At 42.1% G+C, this 16,238-nt stretch overlaps 1 protein-coding gene across 1 annotated transcript in view; it reads left to right on the top strand.

Annotated features, from left to right (window-relative positions):
* The window catches only part of cwc27 (CWC27 spliceosome associated cyclophilin), a 304,456-nt gene that overhangs the window by 262,149 nt on the left and 26,069 nt on the right, over nucleotides 1–16,238 (top strand). Inside the window, exon 13 of the mRNA XM_078548949.1 lies at nucleotides 2,799–2,902. Coding sequence (XP_078405075.1) covers nucleotides 2,799–2,902 — 104 coding nt within the window. The remainder of the gene's footprint in view (nucleotides 1–2,798; nucleotides 2,903–16,238) is intronic.

The raw sequence follows: 16,238 nt of genomic DNA, 5'->3' as shown, positions 1-16,238 counted from the left end.
AATATAAACACATTGCTTAGCGAATCCCAGCTAGATGCAAGATTTTACCCATTATTTTGAATGCTTTATTCAACAAATGCAAATTGCACTTTACCTTTTACTCCTTACATTTATCTAATTAACATCTCAAACCACTATACATCAAAGCACCCAGACTAGCTTGCTTTAATCCAGTTAAGCCACACACAGACACACACATAGACACAGAACCTACAAGTCCAATTTTAAAATAATTTCCAATAACATTATACACATTAATATCTTTTCATGACAGTCTTGCAGAAGTTAAAAATAAAGCATTATTTAAAATGGAGGCACACCGCTTCCTTAAAATGTTTTACTGATTGACTTGCTTCCTGAGAATGGATAGGTCAACCTCCCTCCAACCTGCCTCAGTTAAAAATAGAAGTGCATAAATTGGAGTTGGGTTTCCTTCTTTATTTTTAACTTCTCCACCCACCATGCGGAATTGAAATTACCCTCCTAGAGTGTGTGCTAATATAAATATGGCAACATTCTCCAAGGCATCTGAACTCGCACCAATATGTTTTTTTTTAAAACTTATTCATTTGGGTGAAAGGAATTTTGTGTTCATCAAAGTTAAAAGAAGTCGTTGTGGATTGGTACAGCTTTCCCATCCTTGTCATTAAGTATCAACGCAGAGCATGCCCAGGTCAGGTCTAGCATAATTACTGAGTAAACATTTCTTTTCTCTGCCACAGCAAGTACTTTGAGTCCAACCTCTGTGGAGGCAATAGCGTAGTTGTATTGTTGCTAGACTAGTAATCCAGAGACCCAGGGTAATGGGTCGAATCAAAGATTACGGGGAGAAGGCGGGAGAATGGGGTTGAGAACCTTATCAGCCATGATTGAATGGCGGAGCAAACTCAATGGGCTGATTGGCCTAATTTCTGCTCCTATGTCTTATGGTCTTATGGAATCCTGCCAAGGCGGATGGTGGAATTTGAACTCAATTTTTAAAAATCTGGAATTAAACGTCTAATGATTGTTGTAAAAACCCATCTGGTTCACTAATGCCTTTTAGGGAAGGAAATCTGCCGTCCTTACCTGGTCTGGCCTACATGTGACTCCAGACCCACAGCAATGTGGTTGACTCTTAAATGCCCTCTAAAATGGCCTAGCAAGCCACTCAGTTGTATCAAATCGCTACAAAGTCTCAAAAAGGGAATGAAACCGGATGGACCAATTAGCATCGATTTAGGCACCGGAAACGACAACGGCAAACACAGCCCCACTGACCCTGCAAAGTCCTCCTTGGGGGCTAGTGCCAAAATTGGGAGAGCTGTCTCACAGACTAGTCAAGCAACAGCCTGACAAAGTCATCGTCGCGGAATCATATCTTCCAGATAATGTTCCAGACAACACCATCACCATCCCTGGGAATGTCCTATCCCACTGGCAGGACAGACCCAGCAGAGGTGGCAGCACAGTGGGACACAATCGGGAGGGAGTTGCCCTGGGAGTCCTGAACATTGACTCCGGACCCCATGAAATCTTATGGCATCAGGTCAAACATGGGCAAGGAAACCTCCTGCTGATTACCATGTACCGCCCTCCCTCAGCTGATGAATCAGTACTCCTCCATGTTGAACATCACTTGGAGGAAGCACTGAAGGTGGCAAGCGCGTAGAATGTACTCTGGATGGGGGACCTCAATGTCCATTACCGAGACTGGCCCAGTTGCACGACTACTAAAGGACATAGCTGCTAGACTAGGTCTGCGCCAGATGGTGAGGGAACCAACAAGAGGGAAAAACATACTTGACCTCATCCTCACCAACCTGCCTGCTGCAGATACATCTGTCCATGACTGCATCAGTAGGAGTGGCTACAAGAGCAGGTCAGAGGCTCACCTCCTGACTCTCCAAAGCCTGTTCACCATCTACAGGGTACAAGTCAGGAGTGTGATGGAATACTCCTCACTTGCCTGGATGTGTGCAGCTCCTACAACACTCAAGAAGCTTGACACCATCCAGGACAAAGCAGCCCACTTGATTGGCATCATATTCACAAACATTCACTCCCTCCACCAACAACGCACAGTAGCAGCAGAGCACACCATCTACAACATAGCACCTTCCAAACCCATGACCACTACCATCTAGAAAGACAAGGGCAGCAGATAGATGGGAACACCTCCACGTGGAAGTTCCCCTCCAAGTCACTCACCATCCTGACTTGGAAACATATCGCTATTCCTTCACTGTCGCTGAGTCAAAATCCTGGAACTCCCTCCTTAACAGCACTTTGGGTGTACCTACACCACATGGACTGCAGTGGTTCAAGAAGGCAGATCACCACCACCTTCTCGAGGGCACCTAGGGATGGGCAATTAATGCTAGCCCAGCCAGCAAAGCCCACATCCCGTTAATGAATAATCAAAAAAAAATTTCCACTTCTCACAGCTGCCATCCTTACAAGCAGATTTGTGCTGAGCGCATCAGGATCAAATTGAGTCTGCTCAACTCTTAAAGCTAGTAGACAGGAGACTTTTGTCACATCAGTCTGTACTGGATTTAATCTCAGATCTGAGAGGTCAAAAGACAATATGTAACTTTATTCTGCAACTTGCTCTTCCATGGGCATTAGACCATTAGATCACTTGCATGTATTTCCATAATCCAATATATGACAGGAGATAAAAGAAAATGTCTTATAAAGTAAGGAAGACAGCATTGCCTATTTTTTACAAAAAAAAGCAATTCAAATCTCACACCTAAATTACGAGGACAGACGCAATTTCTTGTTAACCAATTATGAATGATTTATGTTAACAGACTTTGGCATTACTTGATCGATTCAAATTAAAGCTAACAAAGGCTATCTCAGAAACTCCAGAGGAAGAACCAGTTCAACCAGAAGGAGAAGATGATCAGGGCTGGTGAGTACTATAAACAACAAAGTTTATTTTTTTTATGCCTTTACTTAATTGTTCAAGAATTAATATCTAACTTGAACTTTGAATGATAAGTGTTGACAAGCTGTCTTCTTTTTAAAAAATGAAGTTATAGTCTTGGCACAATATTTCTGGAAATTGTACATTTTTGATATTTTTTGTAGTAAATGTCCTATAAATTAGTCCATACTAGCCTGCTGCATTGGATCATTTTGGGTCCATTTTATATTGAAGTCAATGGAGAGTAATACTGAACCAGGTGTAAAACTGGCGTTCTGCCCAATCCTGTGAGTTCTCCACCTGCGAGATAGGTAAAAAATTACCCCAGAACTCTTAGACAAATACGAAGACTAAGAGGATTGTCAAGGAAGAATGGGTCGATTAGATGCCCATACCCACTAAAACCATTACTCTTTTTCATCCTGACCATTCCTCTGATACAGCCTCATTTCTGCTCCCTTAAGTCCAAGGGGTGCAGACTTGAACTGATATGGCAGACAACTCATTTAGCCATTCATCACCAGATCTGGCTGGACCACATAAAGCACTACCAGGTCCTGCTGTTGTCTGCAAAAATTGCTTACTATTCTAGGATCATCCTAGTTCTGGATTCTCCCACAAGAGGAAACATCCTTTCCACATGCACCCTGTAAGCATCCATCAGGATCTTATATGTTTCAATCAAGTTGCCTCTTAATCTTCTAAACAAAGCAGCCTGCTTGATTGGCACCCCATCCACAAACATTCACTCCCTCCACCACCGACGCAAAGTGACAGCAGTGTGCACCATCTACAAGATGCACTGCAGGAACTCACCAGGCCTCCTTAGACAGCATCTTCCAAACCCACAACCACTACCATCTAGAAGGAAAAGGGCAGCAGACACATGGGAATACCACCACCTGGAAGTTCCCCTCCAAGCCACTCACCATCCTGACTTGGTAATATCTTGCCGTTCCGTCACTGTCGCTGGGTCAAAATCCTGGAACACCCTTCCTAACAGCACTTTGGGTGTACTTACACAACATGGACTGCAGCAGTTCAGGAAGGCAGCTCACCACCACCTTCTCAAAGGCAATTAGGGATGGGCAATAAAAGCTGGCCTAGGCAGTGACACCCACATGCCATGAACAAATAAAAGAAAATTCCCAGCAGATACAAACCTAGCCTATCCAACCTTTCCTCATATGACAACCCACCCATTCCAGGTATTAGTCTAGTAAACCTTCTCTGAACTGTTTAAAATGCATTTACGTCCTTCCTTAAAATGAGGAGACCAATACTGTACACAGTACTCCAGACATGGTCTCACCAGTGCACTGTATAACTGAAGCATAACCTCCCTACTTTTGTGTTCAATTCCCCTCGCAATAAACAATAACACTCTATTAGCTTTCCTAATTGCTTGCTGTACCTGCATACTAACCTTCTGTGATTCATGCACAAGGACACCCAGATCCTTCGGCATCTCAGAGCTCTGCAATCTCTCACCATTTAGATAATATGCTTCCTCTTTATTCTTCCTGCCAGTTTGACAATTTTCTGTTTTCCCACATTAGACTTCATTTGCCAGATTTTTGCCTGCTCACTTAACCTATCTATATCCCTTTGTAGCCTCCTTATGTCCTCTTCACAACTTACTTTCCTACCTCTCTTTGTATCATCAGCAAACTTAGCAACCATACCTGTGCTGCCTTCATCAAAGCCAATGATAAAAATTGTAATAAGATGAGTCCCTAGCATTGAACCCAGTGGCACACCACTCATTGCATCTTGCCAACCAGAAAATGACCCATTTATGCCAATGCTCTGTATCTTGTTAGCTAGTCAATCTTCTATCCATACCAATATGTTACCCTCTACATGAGCTTTTATTTTCCGCAATAACCTTTGATGCGGCACCTTATCAAATGCCTTCTGGAAATGTAAGTACAGCACATCCACCAGTTTCCCTTTATCCACAGCACATTACTTCTTCAAAGAGCTCCAATAAATTGGTTAAACATGGTTTCCCACTCACAAAACCATTTTGACTCTGTCTGATTAACTTGAATTTATCTAAGTGCCTTTGTATAATACTTTACTAATAGCTTCTAACATTTTCCCTATGACAGATGTTAAGCCAACTGGCCTGTAGTTTCCTGCTTTCTGTTTCCCTCCCTTTTTAAATAAAGGAGTTACATTTGCTATTTTTCAATTTAATGGAACCTTCCCTGAATCTAGTGAGTTTTGGAAAATTAAAACCATCGCATCAACTATCTCACTAGCCACTTCTTTCAAGACCCTAGGATGATGTCCATCAGGACCCAGGGACTTATAACAATTTGCTTAGGACCACTTCCCCTGTGATCATAATTTTTTTGAGTTCCTCCCTTCCATTTCTTGATTCCTGGGATGTCACTTGTATCCTCTATAGTGAAGACTGATGCAAAATATTTGTTCAATTCATCTACCATCTCCTTATTTCATTAATTCCCCGGGCTAACTTTCTATAGGTCCAACACTCACTTTATTAACTCTTCTTTCTTAAATAGTCTTCTGATCTGCCACCTTGCTCCATTGCATGCTTTTTCTTTAAGTTTGATAATATCTTTAACCGTTTTAGTTAACCATGGATGGTGGGTCCTCACCTTGGAATTTTTCTTTCTCTTTGGAATGTATCCATTTTGTGTACTCTGGAGTATCCCTTTAAATGTCACTGCATCTCTATTGACCTATCTCTAAACCTAATTTGCCAGTTCACTTTAACTAGCTGCTCTTTCATGCCCTCGTAACTGCGCTCACAAATACTAGACTTGGGCCCTCAAACTGAATGTAAAATTCAATCATATTATGATCGCTGCTACCTAAGGGCGCCTTCACTATGAGGTAATTAATTAATCCTATCTCATTGCACAATACCAGATCTACTATAGTAGAGTATAATATAAGGATCTATTCTTCACCCTCTCCTATTTCTCATCTACATGAAACAGTCCGTGTCCAAATGCAGCAAAACCTGGACAATATCCAGGCTTGGGCTGGCAAGTGGAAAGAAACATTCGCGCCACACAAGTGCCCAGGCAATGACCATCTCCAACAAGAAGGATCTAACCATCGCCCTTGACGTTCAATGGAATTACCATTGCTGAATCCCCCCCAGTATCAACATCCTGGGGGTTATCATTGACCAGAAGCAGAACTGGACTAGTCATATAAATACTGTGGCTACAAGAGCAGGTCAGAGGCTAGGAATCCTGCAGTGAGCAACTCACCTCCTGACTCCCCAAAGCCTGTCCACTATCTGTAAGGCACAAGTCAGGAATGTGATGGAATACTCTCCACCTGCCTGATTGAGTGCCACTCCAACAACACTCAAGAAGCACCATCCAGATCAAAGCAGCCCATTTGATTGGCACCCCATCCACAAACATTCACTCCCTCCATTACCGATGCACAGTGGCAGCTGTACAAGGTGTACTGCAGGAACTCACCAAGGTTTCTTAGACAGCACCTTCTGTACAAGGTGTACTGCAGGAACTCACCAAGGTTTCTTAGACAGCACCTTCCAAACCCACGACCGCTACCATCTAGAAGGACAAGGGCAGCAGATACATGACAACGCCACCACCTGGAATTTCCCCTCCAAACAACTCATCATGCTGACTTGGAATATATCACTGTTCCTACACAGTCACTGGGTCAAAATCCTGGAACTCACTCCCTAACAGTACTGTGGGTGTATCTATACCATGGACTACAGTGGTTCAAGAAGGCAGCTCACCACCACCAAATGGTGGCTTAGCCAGTGATGCCCACATCCATGAAACACTGTGGGTCTGATTTTGTGGTGGGTGGATTGCGGGTTTGACAGTGAACTGTCAGCATTTGTTGTCTTGACCCCTCTGAAATTGGCCACAACTTCAGCATGTTGGGCATGCAAAGATCAGCATGAAATCCTGAAGTTGTGGCATGTCATTCAGTGCTATGTCACAGACTGTACTGTGGACCAACATTCCCCACACCCAAAGCTGGCAATCACTGAAATTAGCAAGAATTTCAACGTTCCTGCTCCCACATTGGCCTTTGAAACCTCATAAAAAGTTGTACCTTGTTCAATCAAGTGTAAATGGGTTTTTAACACAATGTGTTTAATAAAATCTGATAAGCAACTTAACTGTGCCTGTAAAAATAACTTTATAATCGTGGAGTGCTGTTAAATCTTTAATCAACAGAATTTTTAAGTTAATTTTTTTAAACAAATAGGTTTTTCAGAATATTTTAGCTTCTACCTTCACTCCTTGTGTATGCCCCAATCTTTAGTTTGCTTTATGTAAAGATTTTTAAAAGTTGTTTTATTTTAGTGCTTTTAGCTTCATTTTAGGGTGTCTGTGAAAATCCTTTCATGTGATTGGATGCTTAGACAGCGTGATGACATCACTGCTGATCCACACTGTGAATGTCCAGTAAAGAACACTGCAATCAGTTGCAATATCACTGAACAGTGATGGAGGTGATCTTCCTGGCAGAGAGATCACTAGATCTCTCAGCAAGACTTATTTCGAGGGAGGTCAGCAGCGAGTGCCCTTATTGCCACTGACCGCAAAACCAACCATTGCCACCTCCTTCATTAGACTGGAAACATACTGATGTATAAAATTTACCTGGACACACTCTAGGAACTCTTGCCCCTCTCTACCCTTTCCACTATTACTATCCCAATCTATATTAGGATAATAAAAGTTCTCCTTTATAACCTGTCTATAACTTTTGCACCTTGCTGTAATTTCCTTGCAAATTTGTTCCTCTATATCTGTCCCACTGACCTATAGAGTCACCCAGCAATGTAATGGTACCTATATTGTTTCTTAGCTCCAACCAAGTAGATTCTGTGCTTGACCCATCTAGAGCAACTTCTCTCTCTTCAGCGCTGTTCTCCTAAATCAATACTGCCACCCATCTTCCTTTCTTTCCTGTCTTTCCTAAACACCTTGTATCCAGGAATATTTAGGCCCAGTCCTGTCCTTTTTTGAGCCAGGTCTCCATTATTGCCACAACATCATACTTCCATGTGGTTATCTTTGCCAGCAGCGCAGCAACCTTATGTACCACACACCACGCATTGACATATGTGCACAAGAAATCTAATTTAGACCTTATTGTATCCCTTTTACTCCAACCCCACCTAATACCATCACCGTCAGTGAAACCCCCTCCTCTATTAACAACCTGGGGGTTACCACTGACCAAAAACGTACCTGGACCAGCCATATAAATACTATGATTGCAAGAACAGGTCAGAGGCTAGGTATTCTGCGGCAAGCGACTCACCTCTGGTGCCCCAAAGACTGTCCATCATCTACATGGCACAAGTCAGGAGTGTGATAAAATATTTTTTTTTAATTCATTTACGGTATGTAGGCATCGCTGACTAGGCCTGCATTTATTGCCTATCCTTAATTGCCCTTGGGAAGGCAGGGTGAGCTGATGCCTTGAACCACTCTAGTCCATGTAGTGTAGGTACACCCACAGTGCTGTTAGGGAGGGAGTTGCAGGATTTTGACCCAGTGACAGTGAAGGAACGGTGATACATTCTCAAGTCAGGCTGGTGAGCGGCTTGGAGAGATTTCAGGTGGTGGCGTTCCCATGTGCCTGCTCCACTTGTCTGGATGAGTGCAGCTCCAAAAACACTGAATTTCGATCCCATTCAAGACAAAGCAGCCCGTTTGATTGGCACCTCATCCACCACCTAAACATTCTCTCCCTCTACCGTTGGCACACTATGTCTACCATCTACAAGATGCATTGCAACAACTAGTCAAGGCTTGTTCAACAGCACCTTCCAAACTTGCAACCTCTGTCACCTAGAAGAACAAGAGCAGCAAGCACATGGGACACCACCTGCAAATTCCCTTCCAAGTCACATACAGTTCTGACTTAGAAATATGTACTTTCAACGTTGCTGGGTCAAAAACCTGGAAATCCCTTCTTAACAGCACTATGGGTGTACCTACATCACACAGTCTGCCGCGATTCAAGAAGTTGACTATCATCTCAAGCTCAAGTACGGATGAGCCAGCAATGCCCACAATCCATCAACAAATAAAATAAAAAGGCCTTGGGGGAGTTGCAGAAGAAATTAGTGAGAATGGTACCAAGGATGTGCAGACACAAGAAAAACTGCAATTATTCTCCTGAACACAGAGAAAGTTAAGCGAGATTTAATAGAGGTACTCAGAATTATGAAGAGATAAGCAAAAACTATTTTCATGGGCAGGATGCTCGATAGCTAGATTATACAGATTTAAGATAATTGGCAAAATTACCAGGGTGAGATCAGAAGTCCTTTTCTGTAGTGAGTTATTATGATCTGGAATACACTGAAAGGGTGGTGGAAGCAAATTTAAAAGTAACCTTCAAATGGGTGTGAGTCTCCAGTCCATTTGATCAGTTAATGTTGTAAATTGTCTTATTTTGTTGCTAGTAGAATAAACACACTATTGCTTTTTTGTGTCTTTAGTGTTTATGCGTGTGAAAGCTGAAATAAAACTTGGTTTTGATTTTGTGTTGCCATGATGTAGACTGGAAGAGTATAAGGCATTCAAGTGTAGCTTTCAGAATACCATCAGGCCTTAAATTTAAATTATTACATATCAGATTCTGCATTCTATGTTATAGCCAGCAGGAAGCAATCTTGTCCTATTAACAACTAGAACTGTGATGTTATCTTAAAGTAAACAGATATTCTCTACTAAGCATTTAGTTAATGAGAAACACTTCTTGCACCAGTAGTCTCAATTTTTTCCACACTTGAATATGTAATTAATGATTCATTTACCTCTTGCAACCCTCGCTTTCACTCCCACCCCCTAACCCTCCTCTGAAAAGAGCGTAGTGTGTCATGAACATCAATTATTTTTCCTTGAGAAAGCATAAATTCAAAAAGGTTAACAGTCAAAATTTAATTGACATATAATGCACACAGTTTGTATGTTTTAACATCATTTATATATTTTATACTTAGGTTACACTGATGTTTGCAATGCTGTTTATAAAAGTCCCATGGATATTTTGATTTTTTTGTGTTTTTAGTATAAATAATAAGTAGCAACGAGTAGCCAGATTGAGGCTGAAGTCTAGACAAACAGCTGTGCAGTCTACCATACGTTTACATAGTGAATAATTTTGTCTAATCTTGCTATCCATATACTTTCATTCTTGATTATTACGTAGGTCTTAAGATCAGATTTAGCTATAGAAGTTTGGTTTCACTATAATGAGACAAAATGCATGTTAGAGATTTACTTGTTCAGTACTTTCTTATTTTGGTTAGTACTTTACAAGCTGTTGCTGCTGCATTTAGATGTTATTTGCATTTTGGTGCTTGTACTAGAAATGAAAATAAATTGGCTGCCTTTTATACATACGTTACCAACTCCAGTTTGTTTTGCTTCATAAATATTACAATATTAGAAATTAAAATGTAAACTTTCTTCAATATTGATTAAAGTTTTTGGTGATGTTTCATTATTTCAATTTTGAAATGTTTGTTTCAGTTTTCATTTAATGTCAGCCTGACATGCAATTTGGTTAGACATAAGGGAGCCAAGAAATTCACTGGAACTAGTGGCTTTTTCTGCATGGCCTTTTTACATTTAACTCCTTCCCCTGGAAACACTAATTTTCAGCACCAAAAATCTTACCTTTTTTTTATTTTTGACCTTTGATCTTCCTCATTTTGCACGGTGGTAGTCCAATGCTATGCATTGGAAGGAATCCTCGTGGTGAATTTGCGACTTTGAGGAGGAATTTCAATGGAGGAGCTGCAGAAACCCTAGGAAAATAGCATAAATGCGATTTATGCATTTTTTCCCAGGATTTCCATGTCTCTTGTGTCAAAATTAAGTTATAGCAAACACCAAGAGAGCCTCTGCACCTATTCACTGCTTTGTCTACACTGAGTGCTGTGTGGTGATCGCTGCTGCCAGTGTTGTTGTGGAGAAACATTTGCAACAGGTAGGTTGATGAGTACAAATAGCTCAGCACTTAACAAGAGCCATACAGACTCAAAACATTAAATCTGTTTCTCTCCAGACAGATGCTGCCTGACCTGAGTTTTTCCAGCGTTTTCTGTTTTTATTTCAGATTTCCAGCATCCGTAGCATTTTGCTTTTGCTTTTATATTATGATGAGTACAAGTACTCCTTTGCATTATTTACAACTTGATGCATGCCTAACTTGTCAGCTGTGTCCTTCAGGATTTGGCCCACCCAGAATACATTGTCTACTGATGCTTCCCTCAGTGCTTCCTCTAAAAGATGTTCAATATGGAGGCGTACTGATTCTCCAGTTTTGGGAAGTAGTAGAAAGGGATTTTCTTAGCTCTGAAGCCATGCGAGTCATTGGAGTCAATGGTTGCTAAATTTCAGGAACTAAGCCCATCCAACTGTAAAACAATGTGATCCTACTGCCGGTGGATCTGCCCTATTGGTGGTGGAGCTTGGGATGCTGGCTGATAGATATGACTCTGTGAGGACCACAATGAGAACTAGTTACTTGACTAGTCAATTGAAGCAGCTTTCTCAACTTGATATCTAGCCCCCAGATGTTGGGGAGAAGTTCTTTTCAGGGTCAACTGGGCTAGGATTTCCTGAGCCTTGTCCTGATCCAGTGGCAGGGCAATTGCTAATAGGTACAACCACTATTTCTGTTATGATTGTGTTCTCTAGTAATTTGTAACTGATTGGCTTGTCAGTCTTCTACGGTGAAAATTAGGAGTCAACCACGATGTGTGGGACTGAAGTCACCTATACACAAGACCAGGTAGAGGTGGTAGGTTTGTTTCCCTGAAGGACATTATTGAGTCAGTTCAGTTTTTCCAATAATCTGGCAACTTTCATTGTCACTTTTCTTAGCACTAGTCCATCAATTAAGGGATTCATTGAAATCAGTACTACAGCCGATATATATTGCAGATACAGCATAGTAAATATAATGGAGCTATCTTAAAAAAATTCATTTCCCGCATCTTTGGTATTAATAGTATAGATTTAAATTGTGAAATAGGTATATGAATCTGAACATTATTTTGTTTTTCAAGAGCATTGACTGCAGCATTCACCTTGTAGGTTCATGCTTAATGAAATGAACTATACCATTGTATTTAAGGATGCTACTTTCTCTCTATTTGATGTTATTGATGATGCATACAATCAGAAAACCAGGAGATATAGTTAGTTAATTATTAAAAGTGTTTCACCAAAAATGCAGCAGCTTCAAACATAGGATTGTTACCCAACAAGAGAGAGATGATAGGGGTGGGGGTGGGCCCCCCCATCTTTTCACCTCTCGATTAACTGAAGACTGTGTTTTAAAAAAAGGTTTTAACCCCCCCCCACCTCTGCTGCCGCTGAGTGTTGTAACTATCAATCAGGAACAGGCACATTTACAGGTTTTCTCTTAAGGTTTAAAAGAAAGATCTTAAGAAAGAAGTTTCTTAATCAACACCTGAACTTATACACAGCCACAACCACTTGCACACTCATGCAGACACACACTCAAGAAAAGATGGTGACTACAAAAGGGAGCGTGCATTTAGGTCTTAAAAGTTTGAAAGTCCCCTTTCCCCAGGATAAAGACTTGAAAAGATTGCAGGCCTGGAATCCCTTTGGTCTACTGAAGAAAAGAGTCTGGAGGTTTAGGAAGACACTATGGTTTATTGCTTGTAGTAGCAGATTTCTCTTGTTTCACTCCAGTCAAGGTACAATCAAAGCCCTGTAGCAAAACCCTGGTCCAGTTCCTCAAACACAGAGGTCAAGGCCAACCCAATAGCTCTGCCTACTGATATTGCTTAGATAGGGTCTTGTCCCTTCACTGGTCTGAATGTTTCTCCCCCTCTGCTCCAAAAATTTGCCTCATTAAATCTCTTTATCAGAAACCTAGGGCAGAATTTTTCCATCGGCGCGTGGGGCTGGGCCCAACATGCCGATGCGTAAAATGACTCGCAATGACATTGGGCGTGTATCCCGACATCGTCGTGCTTAGTAGCGATGTTTTCGTCAGCGGGCACATGCCGCAATTAGCTGCGCGCCTGCCGATATGTAAGCGGCCTATTAAGGCCAATAAGGATTTAATTAAGGTTATTATAAACGCTGCCCGTCCAACCTTAAGGTTGGCGGGCAGGCGAAAAGTCCAAGCAGCCTTCGCATTTTTTAGGAAACCTCATCCACGAGCGGGATGAGGTTTCCTAAAGTTTTTATTTAGTAAAATTTTAAAATTTCATTAATATAAAAACATGTCCCAACTCATGTGACACAGTCACATGAGGGGATATGTTCAAATCAATTTATATACCTTTTATTTAACTTTTTGAACATCGATTCAATCTCCCTGAGGCAGCTCCGTGCCTCAGGCAGATTGAAGCGCTCTTTTACGTGCATGCGCACTGGCCCCAACTCTCCCTCCTCCCCCCGCCCGCACAGGTAGCACTGAGCGCTATCAGCCACGTATTATGCTAGGCGGGTCTTATTTGGCTCACCCACGTAAAATGGCGTCGCGGAGCCGATCGCAGGCGGCGATCGGCTCCGCGCTCACTCCCGCCGAGCCTGCCCGCCATATGAAAAATCCTGCCCTTACTTTCTGTCATAGACCACAGTATTTCTGTCCATTGTCCTCACAAATAGTTTCTGATGGCTAGGCCATTGTCAAATAATGGGGTTCAGGTTTTGCCCATCATGATCGAAGAATTTCAACTCTGAAGTCGAAAAGTCTTCAAGCAACATTATGAAAACAGTTCCTTTAATTATATGGAGAAGGGCAGCCAATAGCCACAGGAAAGGTCTTTTACATTTTAATTACTCCTCAAAGATATATTCAGAAAGGTCATTTGCATTTTAATGACTTGTCCAGCAATGAAGATTGGCTCAGGGGTCTTGTAGTTCCATTGGTATTAACAGGAAAGAAAAGATCATCTGACCTCTCAACTCCATCTTCTTTTAAAATAAAGTACCCATTTCAAATTTATACCCCTTAAGTCCATATTGAGTGAGAGTGACAGAATTCATAGGGCAGAATTTTCTGCCTGTCAGGTGGGCAAGCCCGACTCAATCTCCGGTGGGCAGGGAGCCGATCCCTGCCAGAGAAGCGGGTCCCGCCACCATTTTACGTGGGTGGGCCAATTAAGGCCCGCCCAGCGTGATGCCCGCCGGGAAGCGCTATGTGCTTCCTGCGCGGGCGGGGGGAGGGGGATTCCCCAAATGCGAGAGTGCGCTCTTTCGCGCATGCGCATGAAAGAGCACACATCTCCCTGAGGCTAAGTGCTGCCTCAGGGAGATCGCTGACAGCTGTATAAACTTTAAAAATAGAAAAATAATAAAATCCTTAACATGTCCCCCTCATGTGACAATGTCACACGAGATGGGACATGTTAATAAATTTCACTGAAACTTTAATAAACTTTTTTAAACCCTACATGAAACCTCATCCTGCCGGTGGATGAGGTTTCATGTTTTTTCAGAAGCCCGCCGGGGCTCCTGGCCTGCCCACCAACCTTAAGATTGGACGGGCAGGGCCTTTAATTGTTTTAATTATCCTGTCAATGGCCTCAATTGGCCATTGACAGGTCGGCGGGCGGACAGCTGATGTCGCTGTGCCCCGCCTTCCTGAAAATTTAAATGGGGCGGGATGTCATCGGGGGCTCCCCCCAACGTCATCCTGCGTCATTTTGCCATCGGCGAGCAGGCCCCGCCCCCTGCTCGCCGACAGCAAAATCCAGCCCATAGAATTAAGTCCACAAAAGTAACACTTACATTCTATAACCCAGTAGTGACATCACACAGGTCAAAATCCTCGAACTCCCCAAAAACAATTTATGGTGAAGCAGCAAAATGATTTGCAGCTTTACAATCATTGAGCATATTGACATAAAGGCTAGGAAACAAAATCTATTCTTGGCAACAAAAAAAGAACTCTTACAGAGCTGTACGCCTGGTACCAGAGCCTTTTCCTATTTGATGTAACCATATCAATCTCAATATCTGCAGTTTACATTGGCTGAAAAACTGGCATTTACATTCCTTATTTTAAAAAAAGCTGCAAAATAAGCATAGGAACTAGAAGAAAAAAGAAGGTAAGTAAAAGTTTTTGAAATTGGGGGCCAGATTAATCTTTTTAAATGTCCTTAAACAAAATTTAAAAATAGGAATAAGAAGGAAAAAGGAAAGGGAAACACGCTGGAGTAACAAGCCAAGCAGAATTTTAGCTTTATAGGGTTAGTGTTATAGTTCGAAAGCTACTTCTGACATTTGAGTAGCTTTGATACTTTGATGTGTGTGTTTGTTTTTGTTATGATTTGGGAACTCAAACTTTATAAAACCAACTGACCCAGATGGACACTTCCCTCAATCAGTGGGCAATCTAAGGTGTGCGTGATCCTAATTTTTAAAATAATGGAGAGAAACAATATGAATGCAGGAACATTGTGTGCAAAAATAAATTAAGGGAACAGGACACAGCTACAAGTTAAGGAAGCCACAAACTAAACTTGCAGTCTCATGTCCTCTTCACAGCTTACTTTCCTACCTATCTTTGTGCCATCAGCAAACTTAGCAACCATACATTCAATCCCTTTACCTAAGTCATTGATATAGTTTGTAATTAGTTGAGGTCTCAGCACTGATCCCTGGGGCACTCCATTAATTACAGCTTTCCAACCCAAAAATGACTCATTTATACCTACTCTGCTTCCTGTTGACAAACCAATCCTCTATTCATGCTGATATGTTACCCCCTACACCATGGACAGAATTTTGCCCTTGTCAGGTAGGCACGGCGGGAGATCCCGGGAGCGACCGAAAAACCGACCACTGCCTGCGATTGGGCCCCGAACGCAATTTCACACTGGCTGGCCAATTAATGGCCAGTCTGCATGAAATGTGCATTGCACTGCTCAGCGCTGCCTGGGTGAGGACAGGAGGAGCGTGATCGCTGAAGTTCAAGCATGCACATGGGTGCGCATAGTAAAAGCTCCCTGAGGCACAGAGCTGCCTCAGGGAGCTGAGGATTTTTACCAATAGAAATTAAAAAAAATTGAATAATGAAAATATGTCCCCTCATGTGATTCTGTCACATGAAATATGAGTGTAAAAAGTTTTTTTTTTTAAATCACTGGTTGAAACCTCATCTCACCCGTGGATGAGGTTTTGCCAAAAATGCAAAGGTCGCTTAGCCTTTTCACCCGCCCGCCAACCGAACGGTTGGACGGGCAGTGAAAAATTCCATTCAATTAGTTGATTAAGGGCCTTAATAGGCTGTTTAATTATCGGCAAGCATGCTGCTGACTCCC

The sequence above is a fragment of the Cetorhinus maximus genome, chromosome 1 (assembly GCF_964194155.1).
Source record: "Cetorhinus maximus chromosome 1, sCetMax3.hap1.1, whole genome shotgun sequence".
Classification (NCBI taxonomy): Eukaryota; Metazoa; Chordata; class Chondrichthyes; order Lamniformes; family Cetorhinidae; genus Cetorhinus; species Cetorhinus maximus.
This window is presented reverse-complemented; position numbering and strand designations above follow the sequence as displayed.